We start from the raw sequence: 21976 nt of genomic DNA on the forward strand, positions 1-21976 counted from the left end.
CAGACGTGGCTACTTGTGAAGATTAGTTGCCCAGCGACAAATCTCTTCTTCTTCGGGTGACTAATCTCCCCAAAATGCCTTCCCGCCAGCTAGAAAGTTAATCGCCGGCGGGATGGCACTCTGATCGCTTTGTTTTTCCGAAGTTGCCTCGAGGAAACTTCAGGCAACTTTGGAAAACCAAAACGATCAGAGTGCCATCCTGCTGGTGATTTACATTCTAGCCGGCAGAAAGCCATTTCGGGGAGATTAGTTGCCCGAAGAAGAGGAGGAGATTTGTTGCTGGGCAACTAATCTTCACAAGTAGCCACGTCTGCCACCACCGTTAGTGATATAGACGGGTATTTGCTACAGAAATAACAGCTGATTTAAACAGACAAAGTTGGACAACTAATCTCCTGAGTAGCCACGTGTGCCACCACCCTAAAAGGACAATGCTGATTGCTGGCACAAATTGCATAAGGGTAGCCTTTGAAGTTTGAATCATTGAGAACTTCATTTGAAGTAAAAAAGCACTTTCTCATGAGTTCTCGATTGGGGGGGGGGGTCTGTGGCTATAAACGTTTTCAGACCTCTCTTGCCTATGCCTGGAAGCCATCATGCATAGTTTTGACATCACTGAAAAATTGTTTATTTACAGATTTCATTGCTTTGCCTTTACATTCCAGTTTACTCTTGAAGGAGCTCTATTTGGTCATCTGAAAAAACACTATTGTGATCAGTATATTTGCTTGAAATGAATTGCCCTGAAATAAAATTGCACTGGAAATATTAATATATAATGCAGTTTAGCATACATGTGGTAATGTAATAAAGCCACAAGTCTAGTAACCCAACAGATAATCAGTAAACCGTATTGGTTGCTATAAGTTACTAGACTGTCTAGTAAGTTTAATTACATTTCCTCTACAGGCTGCTGATTGATTCCAGGTTCAAATTTTATATTCTGATTTGCAGGACCTCTACTGACCAATTGGTGGCCTTTCCAGCAATCATTTCTGGTGCTACTACTGAAGGGTTCAATGGAGGGCAAGTGCACACTTGTTTTTATCAACCAGCCAACATTTTTACAACATCAGAAACCCAATAGGGTTATAATGAGCAAATGCTAAATTGCATTTTTGACCTTTAGGGCAGTGGCCGACTGGGAGAAATATCAAATGATTTATGCGCAGCTGCGGGTAACATCTCCCGAAAATGGCTCTCCATTGCAAATAACTGAAATCCCTGGCGGTAAAACCTAAATATTGCAATGTCAACTAAGTTTCCTTTGGATGAATGAAGCAATGCGTTGTTTTTACCGCTGCTGATTTGTTAATGCATTTTCTGCAACGGTCTGCCCATTAGCACGGAAAGTATGTTAAATATATTTGCAGAAGTGTTTTTTCCCCCTTTTTGATTACAAGATTGTATGTTACTTAAGGTCTAAATTTTACTACAGATGGTAAGATGCTCATAGGTACTCTCTGGTTCAGAAAAATTACTAGGGTATGAGGGTTCAATTAACTGTAAATTGCATCTGATGGATACTTTTGCTCTGTTTTCATCTAAGCTACTGTCCCCTGCTTTCTTTCCTATCCCTCTAATCACGTAACTTTTATGTTTATGGGAAAACAATTAGAGGGTTATTTATCAAAATCCGAAAATGTTCTCACTATTTTATGAAAACTGCTCTGACTTTCCCCCCCTATTTATCAATACATTTTCAAGAAAATTTCATGAAAAGATATTTCATGAAAAAATCTGAATCGTACGTTTTTTTCAGATTTAATGCTGAAAACTGCGACTTTTTCCGATTTGACACCTGTAAGAATGGTGACTTTTTCCCACACTATTGCCTGAAAACCACAAAATTTTCCCATTATTGAATAAAACCTAGCCAGGTCATTTATATGAACTCATCAGGTCTGAGTTGGAGTACTTTTTTTTTTTTTTATTCAGACTTTTAATACCATCGGGGGTTACTAAATCTCGAGAATTTTTTTTTTTCCAAAGACAAAAATTTGTTTTGTCCCCTTTAAAAGTCCGACCAGAAAAAAAATCGGACTTCATTAAGGATAGCAACACGATAGGTAATGTGGCAGAAAATGTTTTATTGGGAACTTTATGCAGTGGCATAAGCAGTTTTTCTTTAGCTCTGCCCATAGACAAATAAAGTGCCTTTTTATATAGAAAAAGCATAGATTAGCCTTTCTTCCTATAACAAGGCTGTGGTTAATCTGGTCCACATTTTCCCATGCTGACTAAAAAGTAAACTGAAAGCTTTATGGTCTACTAAACTAGTTCAATGTCTGATTTCATGCTGCAGATATAGTGTCTTTTGTCTCCTTTCGTTTCAGCTGTGTAGTTATGCAGTTCTCATTAAAGGTCCTTAGCTAATTAGGCAACGGCATGAAGAAAAGTAAAGCCTGCATGATTCATCTGCTCAGCTTTGTACTCTCAGCAGTACTGAAAATTTCTCTCTGTTAAGAGTAACTATGGCCTTTTGGTAAGCAGTCATTGGGCAATTTTCCACTTGATAAAGTAAAGAAAATTGAGTTTCTCAAATCAACTATTTATTCAGCTGGGCAGTATATGCCATATATGTATAAGTGCCACATTTTGGGCTTTCCCTACAAACCAGGATCAACACTAGTATTACGTAACTTTATCGGGCCAGTAATTTTGCTCCAGTGGCAAAATTGTCAGTAAAATTGGGAAAAGAACATGTATATAATAATAGAATATAAATTCACGAATTCAATTCCACAATAACAATCAAGATTAACTGCTAAGAGACCAAAAGAAGAAGGCGAAGCTTCAAATCCAAGTTATAATTCTCAGGTAGTAGAGACAGTAATAGACAGGTATGGAATTCATTATCTGCAAACCTGCTATCCAGAACGCTCCAAATTATGGAAAGGCCATCTCCCATAGACCCAATTCTAAAATAATTCAATTAAAAAAATGAGTTCCTTTTTCTCTTTAATAACAGACAGTACCTTGTACTTGATCCCGTTAAAGATCTAATTAATCCTTATTGGTAGCAGAACATTAATGTTTAAATGATTAGTTAGTAGACTTTAGATATGGAGATCCAAATGACGGGAAGACCCCAGGTCACAGGCATTCTGGTTAACAGGTCCGATACCTGTAGTACCCTTGTACCTTGTACCCATTAACTGCTTGTTATCAAATTACTCTTGTCAAGGCCAGTTCTATTATATTATTCCATGACAGACATCTAATCTCCTGTACAACCGACAAGGGGACCAAAGTGCTACACATTGGAGCCTCATTGTAGGACTGTTTAACTTTAAATATACTAGTGAATCGTTTTTCTTGGTAATGTGTAGTCGTCCTTTAAAAGGAATTGTGTTCATGCTCACATCTGTTAATGCTTTCCATTTAAGTAAAGCCTGCATTTAGGCCTTAATAAGTACTTTTAGAGGTGAAAACGAAAAACCAGAAACACCATTTCCTTTTATAAATCTTGTATTTGATTGTTTTTCCAAAGAAAGTAAAGTGAATTTCAGTATTTAAAAACTGACATTTTATGTAAAGTTGTGTCTCACCATTGCCTGTGCATATTATATTGCCCTTTAGGTTTAGCTGTTTTCTCCTATTACACATTTTATATTCACAAAGGTAGTATGGGGTATATTCACTGTGTAACCTTACTCATATTCTTGAAACATAACTTGAAACATTTGTACATTTCGGAGTAAGTCCTTGAGCCATGTGCAAATGATTCTGTAACCTCTGTGCTTCCTGAGGTTTTATTTCCTTATGTTGACAAAACTGCAATTATAAATTCAGCTTTATAATAACATTCACTTAAAGAAATCATTGCTTAAGTCAAATTCCATTTCATGTATTGATCCACTTGATACCTTATCATATATGTTTAATACCAGTGTAGGTAGAAGTTTTGTACTGAAATCTCGGCATGTTATTTAAAATTTCCTTTCTTGATTATTATAGCACATATTGCCATTTTAAAGGGAAAATACCCCCTTATTTATTGTTTAACACAGGAACAATGATTGCTAACATTGAAAGGAAACCTTGATAGTCTGAATCGCAGAAACCATTTCCCAACCCTTTAAGACTCACGTGCATAGATGGATTCTGGGACTTGAGAATCTGTGCACCGCGCACAATGAAAAGTAGAGGGTCTTTATGACCAAGATTGCAGCTTTCTTTGCATCAGATCTGTACCCCTAGATATTTTACAACACATTTTAAAAATATAAATACTAAACAGTGAATAATTCCCAATAAGTTGTTTTGAATACTCCCTTTTTAATATGTGCTTTTTCAGTTTGTCTTCAGCTTTATTTTTTTTGTTATTTAGCTTTTTATTCAGCAGCTCTCCGGTTTGAAATTTCAGCTATCTGGTTGCTAAGATCCAAATAATCCTAGCAACCATGCATTGATTTAAATGAGAGACTGGAATATGAATAGGAGAGGGCCTGAATAGAAAGATGAGTAATTAAAAAGTAGTAGTAACAATATATTTGCAGCCTTTCAGAAATTTGTTGTTTAAATGGGGTCGATGACCCCCATTTCAAAACTGGAGAGTGTCAGAAGAAGAAGGCAATTCATTCAAAAACTATAAAAATAAATAGGGAAAACCAACTGAAAAGTTGCTTAGAATTGGCAATTCTATAACATACTAAACGTTAACTTGATGGTGAACCGCCCCTTTAAAGCATTAGCTATTTGATCAATTTTTCTGGTCTGATAGTTTTCCTTTCATCGTGTCTAGAAATAAATTCCAAAATCCAATCCAGTACAGTCCTGTCCTCGAATATCTGCTCTATATCAGAAAGCAGCCATCTATTTTCAGCCACTTGCTTACTAAATATGCTAACAATTAATGTGCAGAAACGGGTCACACCCTTTTTTGGTTCATGTTAGCAATTTGCAGGGACTTTAATTGCAGCTTTCCAAAGTATTTCGGTCTCTTGTGGCTTTCACCTTCTCCTGACTGAATATTTGTAGCTACCAAATCTATAGTTTGTGTATTTTCTGCTTGATGGCCTTTTATTAAGGAGACCTTATTGTAGTGTTTGCTACTGATTATGCCAGATCAAAGGCCCCTCCAATTAAAGTGTTGCTTTGCTCATTTTCTTAAGGCAGTACATGAAGAACTTGTACTATTAAAGAAGAAAAACTTTTACCTTCTCTGGTAATCGTTTTCCTTGTATCTCAGTTTACAGAAGTGATTGCAATCTATTGATTCTTGTCTCTCTCTGGTTAAAACTGCATTTAAACAAGTTAAGTGCTGTATGTTTATTTCATTAAACAACATTCCTATTCATGTATCACATATTAATTATTGACATTTGGTGAGGAACTGTATAGCGTATGAAATGGAAAAAATTTAGTGGAAAGTTACTATTCCGTTAATCTTTCATTTTGCTTTTAATTGTCAACACATATCCTCTGTTTAAAGTACTAGAAGGTCTAGTAATTGTCTGGACAAGATTTTGGCATTGTTTGCGTTACAGTTGTATACTTTCTATACTATTTCTATTGTATATCTAACAGATTAATACAGATTTTTTTTGGAAATTAGAACAGGTAAAATAATATAGTGGTGTCTTCTTAGAAAATATACTGATGATGACTGAGGTGCAGTCATCTTAACGCATCTGGATAGCACACATACTCTTTTGCTTTACACAGATGTGTAGTAACTTGATCTGTTGGCAAGAGCCAGATACTTTTACTTTAAGCATGGTGTCCATGTAAATGTGACAATACACGTGCTTGTTGTTTATAGAAAGGTGTGATGAAAGAGCTGTTGATATGGGGATGGTGTCGCTTTACTCCAAACATTCTCATTGAATGTTAATCTGCTTTTTTTCTTTGGTACTTTTATATTTTAAACACATTACCACTACCTTTTAGATCCTTGGTATAATATGATTTTAAACTAAAATGTGTTGGTATTTACACAGCCATAAAGTCCCATTTGTTATACCCTTTAATTTTTATGCTTGGATATTATTAGGATACAGTATATGCATTATATGGCCTTGTAAACATCTGTGCTTTGTCCTAATTTTTAAGGCACATTCCAGCCAAAGTCACATGATGCATTGTGTTTCATAGAATCTTTGTAGATTCAGCCCTGATCCAATATAGTTAGATATAAGTTGTTCACTGACTGAACAAAATCACAGATATGATCATGTGCATCAGACTTTAATATGCATTACATTGCAAGAACTGCTTTTGCCAAACTAGTAGGGATGCACCGAATCCACTATTTTGGATTCGGCCGAACCCCCTAATCCTTCACAAAAGATTCTACCGAATCCTAATTTACATATGCAAATTAGGGATGGGAAGGGAAAAACATTTTTTACTTCCTTGTTTTGTGACAAAAAGTCATGTGATTTTCCTCCCTGTCCCTAATTTGCATATGCAAATTAGACGTAGGATTCGGTTCGGCCAGCCAGAAGGATACGACCGAATCCGAATCCTGCTGAAAAAGGCCAAATCCCGAACCGAATCCTGGATTCGGTGCATCCCTACAAATTAGTTGAATGTTGCCTGGTTTGGACACCCAAACGATATGCCACATTGGGTTGATTCCCTCTTTCTATCATTGTGCCAATTACTGGATCACACCAGACCCATTCAGATGTTCAGCAACTGAAGTATATGTGCTTATTATCTGGTCATTATAGTGCAATCACGGAATCTACAACTAATCATTCAGATTAAAATAAGTAGAAAAATAACAAATCCGACAATGTTCTGGCCATTAATTGACAGACAGCAATCATAGGAAAGTTATGTTCGAGAAATAGTAGTAACAGTCACCCATGCATATCATCAGACAATACATACAAAATTTTATTGTTGCCTGACCTGTCTGATTGACTAAATTACCATTCGCCATGGTACGAAAAATGCTAGGACGGTTATTCTAAGCCCACAGACGGTTAGAAACATCCCATGTCCAGAAAAGCCCAGATTTCAAGCATTCCAGATAACCGATCCCATGCCTTTATCATGAAAAACACATTTTTTCATTCTGAAGATTTTCTTTACTCTCAATACATTTTAAAACTGCTTTTCTTAAACTGCATAATACTGTTGACCTTTTCTTTCTGCAAAGACACTTCCCATGGTGAGATGATGAGAGAATTAATGGCTTGTCTTCCTGATCTCTGAATTGATAAGCCCAGATAAACCGTCTGCATTCACTAATTATAGTGATAATGCACTAATTACTACCTTTCCCTTGACACACAGAGCAAACAGAATCTGTTCCCACAGCAGGCTAAGATCAGTAAATGCAACATATTCAGTCTCAGTGTACACAACACAGTACAGTTTAGGTTAATAGCACACCCTAATCCTAATGCCAGACATGGTTGTTGCTCTATGCAGTTGTATATGCAAGCTGAGAAACAGCCTATCCACTGATCCTGCAGCTACAGGCACAGCATCAGCCTGGGTAAAAAACAAAGCATGGAGTGGATTACAGCACAATTACAGCATTATCTATCTTTTCTGTGATAAAATCTGCTCTGTATGTCTGACCCCTGACACTGTGCCTGTATTTGCAGAAACATCACAGAAAAGAGGTGAGCAGACAGCCAAGTCTATCTTGAGCCTAAAGATGGTCATAGACGCAGCAATAATATAATATGAAACAAATTGTCATACAATATTCGGTGCATGTATGGTGGGAGACTAGTCGGCTCATCAATAGGGCTGGATGAAAATTTTGATTGGGCGCCTTTGAAGGCACCCGAACATCGGCCATTGTTCGTGCTGAATTGTCGGATACAGGAAGAATTCTATTGTTTCAACCAGTATATCTGACAATTCAGCTCTACTCATGTGTTTTAAAATGAATGATCTTTCTTGGAAAGATGTTTTCCAGGAATTATCAGAATTATAACGTCTGTGGCCACCTTAAGGCTTGTCACACACAGGTTGTTTTCAATATAGCCATAATTACCGCCATTCCACTTCCATGAGGGCCATATGGCCTGTATTTCCATGGCACATAACAATGCAATCGTTTTAGAAATAATGTGTGGAAATAAATAGGGGGCAAAGTCATTCGTGGTATTGCTTTGAAAACCTTTCTTGCAAAAATAGGACTGTTACAGGGATGTTTTGGGGAAATTCCGATTTAAAAATCAGAATTTGAGCTCTAGAACTTAGCAGGAAAGGCACTGCCGCCTGAGTTGAGTTTTTCAACTTACCTCATACAATACAATACAGTTGAAAGGGCAATCAAAAAGTGACAATGACTTTGCTTACAATTAGAAATTATAAGCACCAATAAGATATATTATATTATTATATATGTATGTATGTATGTATGTATGTATGTATGTATGTATGTATGTATGTGTATATATATATATATATGTATATATATATGTATATATGTATGTATATGTATTGCCAAATGATGGGACAGAATGTGGGTGTAAAGTAACCCGAACTTGTGTGTAATTCAGATCCAAAGGCTAAGGCACATCAGGGTTTGCAAGAAGAACCCTGTATTTATGTTTTTGCCAGTGCTGCTATGAACCCATACCTCATTTATGACTTCTGTTCACTATTTCTAGATTGTAAATTCCCATAGACAGAGCCTTTTGAACTTGTCTTGTTTTTTTTTTGTTGTTTTGCTTGTTATATTGTTAGTAATTTTTATGCTTCTGACTCATTTTGTCTCCCACAATTGCAGTATACAATCTTCATTCTACTTTGTCATTTCATGTGTAGAAATAGCTTGCATAGTTCTAGAATGTAGTTTATGTTAGACTTTCCCCACACAGGCAATGATATAAACTGTATCTATCTATGTAAGCAGAAAACAAATATTTATATAACTCAACAAACAATTTGTAAAAAGATTTTCTATTCTATCAAAATAGTATGACTTGTTTTATGATAGGAAGAGACACGCTTATCTTCACTTCACCCTTTGCTAAATATGCCCCTAAAAATCCTGCACCAACCAGTGAATATAGAGCGGGATTTTTTTACACTTTGCTAAATAAGCTTCAAAGTGTTGGATTAGTTGAATGAAATCTAATCATCTTTAATGTCAGTATGGAGCATTCTGAAAATAATTAATAAAAATTTGTAAGCTGTATCTATAACGTATCTATATACGTATTTATGTCAAGGTTTTTATGATTTCTTTTTAGTATATTGTGTAAGGAATCACTGAATGATTGGAGTAGCTTTATTCCTCCTGCCCCATGAGAGAATTTATAGCAATTTGCTAATGTGCTGTGCTTTGCTAAAAATAAAAAAAACAACTTTTTTTCCTCTCATTAGACTTCTGCAGCCAGTGAATCCCAGTGCTACTACAATGAAACCATTGCCTTCTTTTACAACCGGAGTGGAAAATACCTAGCTACAGAATGGAATGCAGTCAGCAAGCTGGTGATGGGACTCGGAATCACAGTGTGTATATTCATCATGTTAGCAAACTTGCTGGTAATGGTGGCTATTTATGTCAACCGGCGGTTTCACTTTCCTATTTATTATTTAATGGCCAACTTGGCCGCTGCAGACTTTTTTGCAGGACTAGCTTATTTTTACCTAATGTTTAATACAGGACCCAATACCAGAAGATTGACTGTAAGCACATGGTTGTTGAGACAGGGACTCATTGACACTAGCCTGACAGCGTCAGTAGCCAATTTGTTAGCCATTGCCATAGAAAGGCACATAACAGTATTTCGAATGCAATTACACACCAGGATGAGCAACAGAAGAGTGGTAGTAGTGATTGTTGTTATCTGGACTGTGGCCATTGTCATGGGAGCAATACCAAGCGTTGGATGGAACTGCATCTGTGATCTTGAGCAGTGCTCGAACATGGCTCCTCTTTACAGTGACTCCTATTTGATATTTTGGACAATTTTCAATCTGGTTACTTTTGTAGTGATGGTAGTTCTCTACGCTCACATTTTTGTATATGTGCGACAGAAGACTATGAGAATGTCTAGGCACAGTTCTGGTCCTAGGAGGAATCGTGATACCATGATGAGCCTTCTGAAAACCGTGGTCATTGTTCTAGGTAAGAGTTCTTTTTAATATCATATCAAATGTACAAATTGGAATGTGTGTGGCCAGTCACAAAGGGTTAATGGGAAACAGCCCTCAGTTCCAAGGGCAACCTAAACAACCAAAATAGAGTAAGTATCCCAAAACGAAGTCCCTCCACTAAAGGAACAGAAACACCAAAAAAAGAAAGTGTTTAAAAGAATGACAAAATAATCTACTGTTGTACTGCACTGATGCAATTAGTGTGTTTGCTTCATAAACTCTATTATAGTTTATATAAATAAACTTCTGCATATCCATGGGGGCAGCCATTCAAATCTGGAAAAAGAAGAAAGGCACAGGATACACAGCAGATAACAGATCTCTGTAGTTTGCAGAGATACTTCAGTGCTTATCTGTTATCTACTGTGTATCCTGTGCTTGAATGGCTACACAGCAGCTAGATTATAAACTATAATATTGTTTCTAAAGCAAACACACCAGTTTTACCAGTGCAGTTTAGCAAGACATTATATATAGTAGTCATTACTTTGACACACTTTCATTTTTTTCTGTTCCTTTTAAATGTATTTTATTTAAAGTTCATAGTAACTGCCTATGACTAAGTACCACGTAAGGCTGAATACCATGGGGTCTGTATGTTTATAACTCTTTTAATATGAACTTTAAATAAAATAAATGGAATGGGTGGACTTTGTTACGGGAACTTACTCTATTTTGTTGAAGCGTTCCCCTTAAACATAATTTCATGTGCAATAGATTTGTGTGTTTTTAAGGAACTTGTTTATATTGCTTAAGTTTAATAAAACATTTATGCTACTTGCAAATTTAAATAACTGTTGACTGATAACTGGTGTAACATCTTTATTTCTGTGTTCAAGATCTAAGGTAGATATATGAAATTCTTCTCAGCTTCCCTGTGTATGTTGCCTATTAGTTTATTTTCTGTTGAATGATATCAGTATAAAGGAGATCCATGCCGAGAAGGTAACACTAGGAGCCAGGTACACCTGGATAACTGTACCACAGTAGCTGCAACAGTATGTATCCTACAATGCTGTAGGTAGCTGTACTTTTGTGAACAGAGCCATTTGTAATGATAATGAAAATCTCAATCCAAACATTGTGTGTTGAAGTCTGAAGTGATGTCCAAGGGTAAACTTGTTACTGTTTATCAATGGTAAAAGAAGATCTAATGCCTGTTATCTTGCCTTAGCATGTTTTGCATCTTCCTTGGCAGTAAAGCTTTTTGCACTCATCAACCATAGCCTTTTAGTAAAAAAATCAAAATCAAATCAGTTGTTTTTTTTTAAATAATAATAATCATTAGTCAAGAGGGCAATACTTTTGAGAGTGGAATTCTAACCTAGGCTTATAACTGTATTATTACTGTATAATAGGCAGCCTAAGCTCAGGCACTCTAAATGTAGATTAGCAGGAAGCCAAAAAAGTAATGCATGCTGCAACCAGAACTGTAGTATAAGCAGCTAGAGCAGTTTATTAGTCTAAGATAGTGATTTGCTTTATCCTTACTAGGACTGCAATGTGGAACCTACAAGACTGATTAAATAGATATTTTCAGTCAGTTTGAGAGGCCATTTACAATCAAAATGAGTGGTAGAAGCTATTGGGAAGCAGATGGGAAACAACTAAGTGAAGTTGGGATGAGAGTCGAACATCACTTTATGTGCTTTTAGCTAAGGAATTTTACTAGGCAAACTGTGAATTAAAACTCCTAATATACAGTGCTGGGAAATAGAAAACTATGCCTCCCTACCCAGGCAACCAGAATATATTAGGTGCTCTTTAGAAGATAAATGCCATCCACTTGTGTTTCAGTCCTGTTATTGTAAAATATGTAATGTCCTGTATGAAGAGCAAAACAAAGGGCTGCCTGTGTTTGTAAATTCTGGTAAATGCCCAGCACTGTCTGTCCACTTTCTAATCCCCTGGTCTCTCCGGAAAAAAATGTAACCATTAAATGTCAGCCTTTGTTTTCTTGGCTCCAGCGGAGCATCTTTCACATGGTGGATTGTTTTACTGCTGAATAAGATGACCTAGTAGGCTGACTGGAGAAGTAGGAACGAGGCACCTTGCGTCATCTATTCAACGCTTCCAAGGGTGAGATAACACCAGAGCATTGCTTTGCTCTGTGGAAATAGAATGACTCTACAGGGGATAGTAATATTTAAAAGGATATATACAATATATTTAATCTTTAGAACAGATTATATGACAAAAAATAGAAAAATACATCCGCACTCACGGGTCTTCTAGTACAACTTTGTAAAAATGCTTATGGATACAGATTTTATTTGAACCAAGGAAGGGACCGTTTCCTTTGGGCCAATTGAGTGTCACACAAGTAGCCTTATTTAGCTGTTGGTTGTCACATTTTAGCTATTGCTAAATCAAATGAATCCTGTTTATTAAGGGCTGGGAAATCCAGTTGCTAATAATCCAAAGAGTGGAGCCCTTTTATTCTGGATGGGTAATTTCTCAGTACATGTGATGGAACAGGTAACTGATAATTAGATCTTCCAGTATGAGCAGAGTCTGATAGTTCTAAATTATCCAGTGGGACTTTTGTTACTACAGGGCTGAAAATTGTTTTATTGGAAAAAACTGACATGAAGTATCAGTAGGGATTTGGTGTTTTTATAAAATGTTTAGGTATGTTTCTAGAATCAAAAAAACGAACTTTTATAAATACAGATTATGAATAAGGTAGTTCATAGGTAATGCATTAGCTAGCACATGCTTTGTTGGTACCATGTAGTACTTATACTGGTCACACACAGCGGATTTTATAGCAACACGTGGTTCGTAAAGGAGAAGGAAAGCCACCAAGGCAGTTTATTGCCTATAGATGAGCCACAACAGTGTAAGCTAGAACACCTTTTTTTTTTTTTCTTTACAATGCTTTTCCATACCTGAGTAAACAGCTCTAGACATTGGGGGTCATTTATCAACACCAACACTGGGCAAATTTGTCCATGGGCAGTAACCCAAATTGCTGCATTCATTGTTCTACTTGGAGCTGGCTTTAACATTTTAATCATCGATTGGTTGCTATAGGTAACTGCCCATGGGCAAATTTGCCCTGTGTTAATAAATGAGCCCCACAATCTCTGTTTGTTTAGGATAGCATCTGCCATATAAGCTTGCGGTGACATCACTTCCTGCCTGAGTCTCTCCCTGCTTGCTCATAGCTCGGATCTCAGATTACAGGGAGGAAGAAAGTTTGTCAGGGGGAGAGGAGCCAACTGAGCATGCTCAAGCCCAAACTCTGGAGGTTTAAGCTGAAAACAGGAAGTCTGATACAGAAGCCCATGTGTACACATTAGCAGGAAAGAAATGTGGTGTTTCTTTTGACAGAGGACTCTGAGCAGCATTACTTTAAGGGTTTACTAGTGTAGTCATATAGACCTTTCTGATAAGGCTTACTTAGTTTTAACCTTTCCTTCTCCTTTAAGGTAGATACAGTGCAACGGAGTCCGCAATTTCTGTATTCAGCCGAGCAAAGGATTGTAAATCGTGGTTTCTCCAAACTAAAAATACTGACACAGATCACAGTGAAGTGTAGAATTTGGCAAACTTTACCTGCATAAATATACACAGATTGCGTCTTTGCATTTTTGTGATTCTATGTGTGACTATAAATTACAGTAGCTAAACATTAATTTTCATGGCACAGGTTATGTACTGCTTTTTCATTCTTTCAGATATATGATGCCTAATATTAAACCTATTTAAAGTATCTGAGAGCATGCATACATTCATACATTTACTAAGTTTTTCCAAATTAGTGGTTTCCCCCTAACCCAATGCCAACCTTGCCTCATCACTGTGGTACAGTAAATCTGTTTATGTAGCTGAAATGCGTGACTGTGAAGTCCAAATGTGTGCTGTACAGTTTATGTGACTTTAATCAATGACTATCTGTTCTCAAGCAACAAGTATTCATTTTCTCTATGTTGTGCCTTTGCTAGGATTATAAATGTGTATACCCCTGAAAGTCTTAATTTTTATTTTCTTCTTAAAAAAAAAAAAAAAAAGAATTTTCACACTGTTGCTTTTAAATTGTATATTACCTGTACATGGTCAGTGTGGAAGATTTGTTTTTAATCTAAAAACAAAAAGAGTTTTGCAAAATGCTTTCCATAAGCAATTTTAGTAGTTATGTGTAAAACATGAACTAGATTAAAATTATACCATAAACCAGGCCTTTCCTCTTCCTTCGCATTTCCTCCCCAGCACTTTCCAGCTGTTGACCTTGCCACAAATCTCTTTTTGTTTCATATGTTTTTGAAGTACAAGCCCATGATTGTAACTTTGAGAGAACTAAACAGCAGAGTAAATATAAGCTAGCAAGCTGGTTTGCATTTTACTGCAGGATAACCTGTTTCATAGTGACAACTTTGTAGATGGTCATAAGTATTTTCTCATGAATATACCAGAGCTTCTTAACCGTTTTATTCATGCCTTCCAAACTATTTTATCAATTGAGTTGTTTTCTGATTATTCACTATAAACAAAGACTTTTTTCAATTGCTTTCCATCTTTTATTTTTTATCAATTTCCTAAAATGTAGGTACGTTTAAAGTTTAATATTCCACTCTCTGGTGTTTCATTCTGGCAGCTCGGTGATCCAGGAGCTTCTGAAGTGTTTGCTACATTTAGTTGCTACATTTAGTTGATCCATTTCTGTGTAATATTAGCAGCCTTTAATAAAGCTCAGGGATTCTGCTCAGCGGGGACAAAGATAACAAATGTATCAGCTAAATGTATCAATCAATCAAGTTTTTAAACAAGGGCAATGGTCGATTGTTAGCCCCATGTGCACTGCCAGCCTGCAGTAGCTTCTGCAAAGTTGCAGCAAAGTCGTATCTTTAAGCCCGGCATATAATGATGAGAACCTGGTTTGAGGCCATTGGGGCAACTAACAAGGGGATAGTAAGCAATATTTTCCTAATGAGCAACATATAAATACAATTTACAATTGATATTGTTTCATTAGTTTTAGTAAAAACTTGTTGGTAAATGTTTGGGGATTGCTGCCTTGATTTCTGTACAGCCAGAGGTGCATGGTGGCCAAACTCGAGAAATGTGAGGTCTCCCACCTCCATTCTTGCACTGTTGTGAAACATTAAGCATTGTATTAAATTGAACAAATTTATATTTTGTAACATGTTTTATATTAACTGATTTTGTTTAAAGCGGAGACATTGCCCCTGCATGCTCAATAAAATCGAAGCCCCTAATATTTTCACTTGAGATGCATAATCTACTGTAAATAAAATGAGTCGTAGTGTATATTCCCCAAGTCAGAACCAGATCGTTTTAGGCGACTGAATTGTTGCAATACAATTAGGGAGACAGTGAAAGGGTCTTGTTGTAATATGTAATGGTTTGGTTTGTACAATGATTTCACAGTGGTTACATTATGACTGGCCAGTATCTCACTTTGAATAGTTTGTGTAAGGTTATATCTCTCTCATTGTCTGCACCAGGGATGAGCAACTTGCTGCTTTCCAGATGTTGTTAAACTAAATTTCCCATATCCCCTTGACTTCTTGGCTTTTTTGCTCTTTTACTATACCCAACTAAAACTACTTTGTCCCAATGATCGTTTCTCCTATGTGCCACTGCAGTTTGCATACAGTGGAAGCAATTCCCTTTTTTGTCAATGTAGTTTTCCAGAAGAAAAACAGTGATCAGTGCCTGGCATTCCATTTCTCTGAAAGTATTGCCTGTACCTGGAAGTCCATTAGTATGCAGTCATTTCCTTGCTTTGCTGGAATAGGAAGTATAATAAAGATGAAATGAGCTGTGTTGTGTTTGCTACCAGTGTGAAAGAAAATGAACCGGACAGGGTAGTACCTGAACGAGTTAGTATTTTATTTCCACTGTCTATATGCGTTTCTTCTGGGTCCTCCGATTTCCCACTTTTCTCCAAAAACATACAAGCAGCTTACTTGGTGCAGCTAGACCCAAGCCATGTGTATATATAAATGAAACCAAAACTTTGTTGAGCAGGCACTCAAATGAAACCATCTTCCACCATGTGAATGAAGTTTTTCACAAGTATAGAAATGTATTTCTGCCATAAGTATGTCACCTTACACGTTTTGTGTTACAAACAGTTTTGGAGAAATACATTTCTACTCTTGCTTTAATTCACTTGGTGGAAGATGGTTTAATTTGAGTGCCTGCTCAACTAAGATTCAGTTTAATCCACTCCCCTTGCTTAAAGTGATACTGACATGTTCTATAGGAACCAGCCCGGCAAACCTTAGCAACGGCGACTCTCCGACACCATTAAATCATCTTGTTTCAGTAACGCTGGGCCTGGGGCAGCGCGATCCCTCCATAGGCTGGAGTCCTGTTTTCATTTGTAATTAGCCTATCGAGGGATCTCGCCACCCCCAGCTTAGCTAGACAGAAACAACTCAGCAAGATTATTTAATGGTGTCGGAGGGTCGCCGTTACTTAGGTTCACCGTTACTAAGGTTGGCAGGGCTGGGGTGGTTCACTAGTAGATCACCAGAAATAACGACTTTTTCCAATGACTTTCTATTTTCTATGTGTGACCGTTTTTCTAATGTGTAAAGTGTAATTTTTCACCTTCTGAAGCAGCCCTGGGAGGGGGGTCGCCGACCCTGTAAACGGTTCTAAATGGATACATTTAGTTGATACATTTCTTATCTTTGTCCCTGCTGAGCAGAATCTCTGGGTTTCATTACAGGCAGCTGTTAGAATTGATACAATAGTTACTAATACTCCAGAGATGCTGGGTGAGAAATGTATCGACTAAATGTTGCAAAATTGTAACTGTTTAGAATCTGCACCTGAATTACTGAGCTGCCAGACTCAAACACCACAGATAGGAACATTCAAATTTAAAGATTTAAAAATTTAAACCGTAAAAAAATAGATGATGGAAAGTAATTGAAAAAAGTATTTTTCTGGGGAACAATCTAAAAACAACTGAATTGAAAAAAAGGGTTTGGAAGGTGAACAACCCCTTTAACTTCTCTAATTTTGTAGAGTTGCAATACACCTTTTCAGTAGTGCAGTCATTTACTCAAATATCCTGGATTTTGCAGTACACAGGCACAGGGTCCTTAACATGTATGTGCCCAAAATATAGAAAATGGAGGGCTGAAATGGTGGAACTTGTCTGGGTTGTGTTTCAGCAGTCATTTATCTTGTATTTAGTTTAGCATGATTGAAATCATGTCACCTAGAGAAGTGCTGGGAAAAGCCCTAAACCTATGTCTAAGAGGGTTATTTATCAAAATCCAAATTTATCTCATTATTTTCCGAAATATACTCTGACCAAATCTGCAGGGGTTATTGCCGCTTATTTATCAATAAATTTAATCGAAAAATTCCACTGGGGGAAAAAACTCGCAAAAAAAGTCACAAAAATCTTACAAAAATTTGAATCGTACTAATTTTTTTGGGGATTTTTCCTGAAAACTTCGGATTATTTTACAAAACCTAGCACAGATCAGGATATCTTTGGGACTTCTCCCATTGACTTATATACAACCTTGGCAGGCCTGAGATGCCGGATTTTTGGATTCAAACTTTTCCCATTCTCAGGGTATAATAAATCCCAAATAAATTCCAATTTTTTTTTTTTTTTTACTAAAAATTCAAATTTTATAGTCAAAAGGTTGAGTTTCTGGGACTTTAATAAATAACCCCCTAATTGTTTCACAAGCCTGTGTATATTCTGTTACTCCTGGCTTTGTGCTTTTCCTTTAGACTATAGCACAACATGGCTTGGCTAATGCTATTTTTTTTCCTGATAACGATAAGCTAAATTGAACTTAATGGAAAGCTCTGCAAGGCTTTATGTGCTTTAATCATTCAAAAAGGATGCAAACATGGTCGCTAACATTTGTAAGCATCTTTGTGCAGGTTTTCTCTTTCTTGCTGTCTACTCCTGAGCTCCTTGGAGAACTGGTCCATTCTATTTGCAATGTTCTGATAAGCTACCCCCAGAGGAGAACGGGTTTCTTTGACAAAACCAAAGGACAGGACTACAGGGTTCCTAAAAACCATTGTGAGCTCCCATTGGCCAGTAACTGATGCAAATGTATCCACCCAAATCATTAATAAATACACAGATCATATTTTTGAATAACATTATTATTTATTTGTATTATTATGTACACAAAGTGAATATAACAAGCACGTTATGTATGAAATATGTTCCGTGATATTCATCTCGAAATAAGATTCCCTTTGACTGTCGCTGCTCCGTCTCATATCTGAAAAACAAAATCACAGAAGGAATTACATCTAAAAGGCAACTTATGAGCTGATTATAAATTAATAAGAAGGATGAAGGGTTTTTCCACTTTGCAGGTGATTTTATGATATACTTTATATTTCATACTTGATCAAATCTATTCGTAAAACTTGCTGTCCCGTATTTAGTACCACAAACACATTACAAATCTTGCTGGGTTAATTGTGCCTTAAAGAGTTGACACCAGGAATTAAACCCTTTTTACATCTATCATAACCGTGTATTTGCATGCTTTTTATCATTTTGCCATAAAAGTATTTGCTGATGTCTTTACATTACATATCTATTCCCCATGTTCCTCTACAAGAAGTAGAATATTCCAACATGAGCCTTCTCTTTTAGAACCCGTTGAGTTGGGACATCTGACATTAGCTTTATATGACTTGGATTTCTGTCCATATGGACATGGACTGACCCTCCACCTACCCCGTCCATACCAACCATTATTTGATGTTCAGTCAGGTGTATAATCAAATTCTCGAAATGCCTCTTGCAGCTCTGATGGGATCTTTACAGCAGGTGTTGTCAATGCTGGAGCTTGGCATTCAGGGTTATTGAAGCTCTCCAGATGGCCTTGGTTGTTGAACACATATGGAGGCTTTGTTTTTCTATGTAATAGTTGTTCCCAGTCGATATCCTAAAAGACAGGAGATATTTCACAATGAGTATCTGTTCCAAAAACTAAAATTGCTGGAACCAGAAATTATAAAGCACAAGGAGCCTACATAAAAAATTATGTTGAATAAAACATTAAAGTGTTATCAGTATTGAATAATGCATTTCTATCAGTAAATTAAAATGAGTAGAATAGAAACCTACTCTGAAGAAGGGGTGCGCTTTGATCACTTCAGCACCAGCCTCACCAGATCCGAGTCGATAATCCGGATCTTTTTCCAAGAGCTACAAAAAACAAAACATGGAGATTAAGTTACATATTTAAGTGACACTCAATTATGATTAACATCCTCCTATATTTGTGGGTAATCGCTGCTTCTGATGTTCACAGCCTGTCTCTTTGAGATCACTGGGGTAATACACATTTCAATATTCAGTTAAAAGCTAAAATTACCACTCAAGCACACTAAAAGACATAGTGATATTGTGAAAATGATAACTATATTATTATGTGTATTCCCTTAGCATAACAGGTTGATAAAGGCACATAACACTGATGTGCTAGGGCCAACTTACTTCATATATTAATTTAGAGACATCCTCTGATAGTTCTTCTGGCAGCTCGATTTCATCATAAAGGATGCTGTTCACTAGCTCATTCTGATCTTCATTGTTGAATGGCAACTGAAAAAGAAAATCATGACTTCTTTAGTAAAACAACATTTCTGAAAGATCTGTCACAATATCCATTTAGCAGCCTATGTATCTGAGCTATACATCTGTCATGGTATTTATTATATCTGACAAAAGGAAGCCAAATGCTATAATATTCACACTATATATTATTACTAATAGTATGGGAAGTTATGCTTGTAAACATAGAGATTACAATATATATTACACTTATATATGATAAATTATTACACTATGTTTAGTCTCGCTATGAAATGACAGTGGCAAGGATGTAGGCTGAAAATAAAGAAATTGTCTTTACCTCATACATGAGCATAGCGTATATACTGATTCCAAGGGCCCACCAGTCAGCTGCCATGCCATATCCAATATCCATAAACATTTCCGGGGCCATGTACATTCTTGTGCCGCACATGGCGTTTGTGCGGTCTGTGTATCCAAATCCTTAAACACAAGAAACACTGTAAGGAAACTGCAGATCTGGGGACCCGAACGTAATGTGATGTAATAAGAATGTAATGTAATTTTACAAAAAGAGAAATACGAGAAGAGTTACAATGCATCGCACCATCCATATACCGTGATAAAGAAATAATTAGAGAAAGTATATTGTGATTGGTAAATATCACACAGTTCATAGTGTTTCAATTGCAATACATTAGTTGAATTTCATCATGTGTGCTTTATTGATATTAAAGGTAAATACCCATATTCACCTTTAATATCAATAAGACACACATGATGAAATTCAACTAATTTATTGCAATTGAAACACTATGAACAATATACTTAATATACTTTCTCTAATTATTTCTTTATCGCGGTATATGGATGGTGCGATGCATTGTAACTCTTCTCATATTTCTCTTTTTGTAACATTTCTCTAATGGAGTTGTCTGCACATCCATTTTCAGTTGATATATATATATATATAACTCCTTTATAATCTGGCAGTGATGGTCTGTTAGGAGGTGCTTATAAATAGCATTGTATCATTTTGTAATGTAATGTAAGCTGCTTGCTTACAAACTACACACTCACATATGTTTATGCCAGTTACATATTATAAAAAAAATAGCACTATTGTTTGATCCTGATAACAATATTAGTATATTAGAGAAGCCTACAAAAAGATTTTCTCTTAAACCTGGTCAGTGTACATACCCATAAACTGGCTCCCACACACCTTTACCCATAGTAATGAGTTATATCCGGTATATCCCAGGCTGAAACATATGGCTGAAACATATCCCCAGAAAATCTCCCAAGTTGAGAGTAATGACACATAAAAATGCTATACCTGGGCAGTAATGCCCAGCCAGTAGCCTTCTATATGCTGTCAGTCCACATAAGAATCACAGCCCTTATTTGGCACCCCAAGGAAGTAGGCCAGTTGAAAGCAAATTTTAGACCAATAAAACCTGAACTTATGCTATGTATGGTCCAGAACAACACTTACTGTCTTTGCTGAGGCCGAAATCGATGATTTTAAGATATCCATCTCGATCCAACATCAAATTCTCAAGTTTTAGATCTCTGAATTAAAACAAAGTAAATAGTTTAGTAGAAATACAAACTGTATACAATCCTTAGTCTTAGTTAGCTGCAAGTGTGGTGGTGTTCTTAGTAGTGTTACTAGCTCCTTCTGGAATAAAGATGATTTATTGATATAAGTACTTACCTATGGATAATGCCCATCTTGTGTAATGCCTCCAGGGCAAGCACTATACATGCGGTGTAAAACCTGAATAGAGAAAAAATAAAAATCAGTATGTCATTTTTTCTTCATACAGAAACTAAGTGTGAGAAACTAGGGGAAAAAATTGAGAAGCAAGGCCTTTATCAGGCCATATCTATGGTTGTGATACATTACATTTTAATCATATATGCTGTGGTAATGCTACCCTGAAACCCTTGAAACCTCCCCCCATATCCATTCTACTTACATAATATCAGATTCTTGTAATTCTACACATGTGATAAAATCACACGTCACCTCCAGGTAGATATTCCATTGCAAAATATAAGTGAGAATCCGTTTGGAAGGTTCCATGTAATGACACCAGGAACGGGTGTTCAGCTTCACTTATTCTCTGAAGGATTTTCTTCTCTTTGAAGACACTGTGGGGTAAAACATCACATTATCACCATGTGAGACCCATACAAGCATCAGTACACAGTCACACACCTGACAAAGGGCACAGCCCGAAACATGTTGTGTATCTCTACTCCCCAATAAAGAGTTTTTTGCAGACAAGTTGCTGCTTTTGATTTGTCCCACAACTCTATACTTCTACAGAA

The 21976-nt window shown here is 36.5% G+C and overlaps 1 protein-coding gene across 3 annotated transcripts in view; it reads left to right on the forward strand.

Annotated features, from left to right (window-relative positions):
- Positions 1-21976, forward strand: part of lpar1.S (lysophosphatidic acid receptor 1 S homeolog) — an 82285-nt gene that overhangs the window by 47111 nt on the left and 13198 nt on the right. For 2 of the 3 annotated variants that reach the window (XM_018243736.2, XM_018243735.2), the window contains exon 3: positions 9307-10054. In XM_018243736.2, the coding sequence (XP_018099225.1) occupies positions 9307-10054 (748 nt within the window). Of the gene's footprint in view, positions 1-2334; positions 2486-9306; positions 10055-21976 lie in introns of those variants that run through there. The other variant, XM_041580071.1, reaches the window with a different exon arrangement.

Source organism: Xenopus laevis, chromosome 1S, assembly GCF_017654675.1.
Source record: "Xenopus laevis strain J_2021 chromosome 1S, Xenopus_laevis_v10.1, whole genome shotgun sequence".
In the NCBI taxonomy this organism is placed as follows: domain Eukaryota; kingdom Metazoa; phylum Chordata; class Amphibia; order Anura; family Pipidae; genus Xenopus; species Xenopus laevis.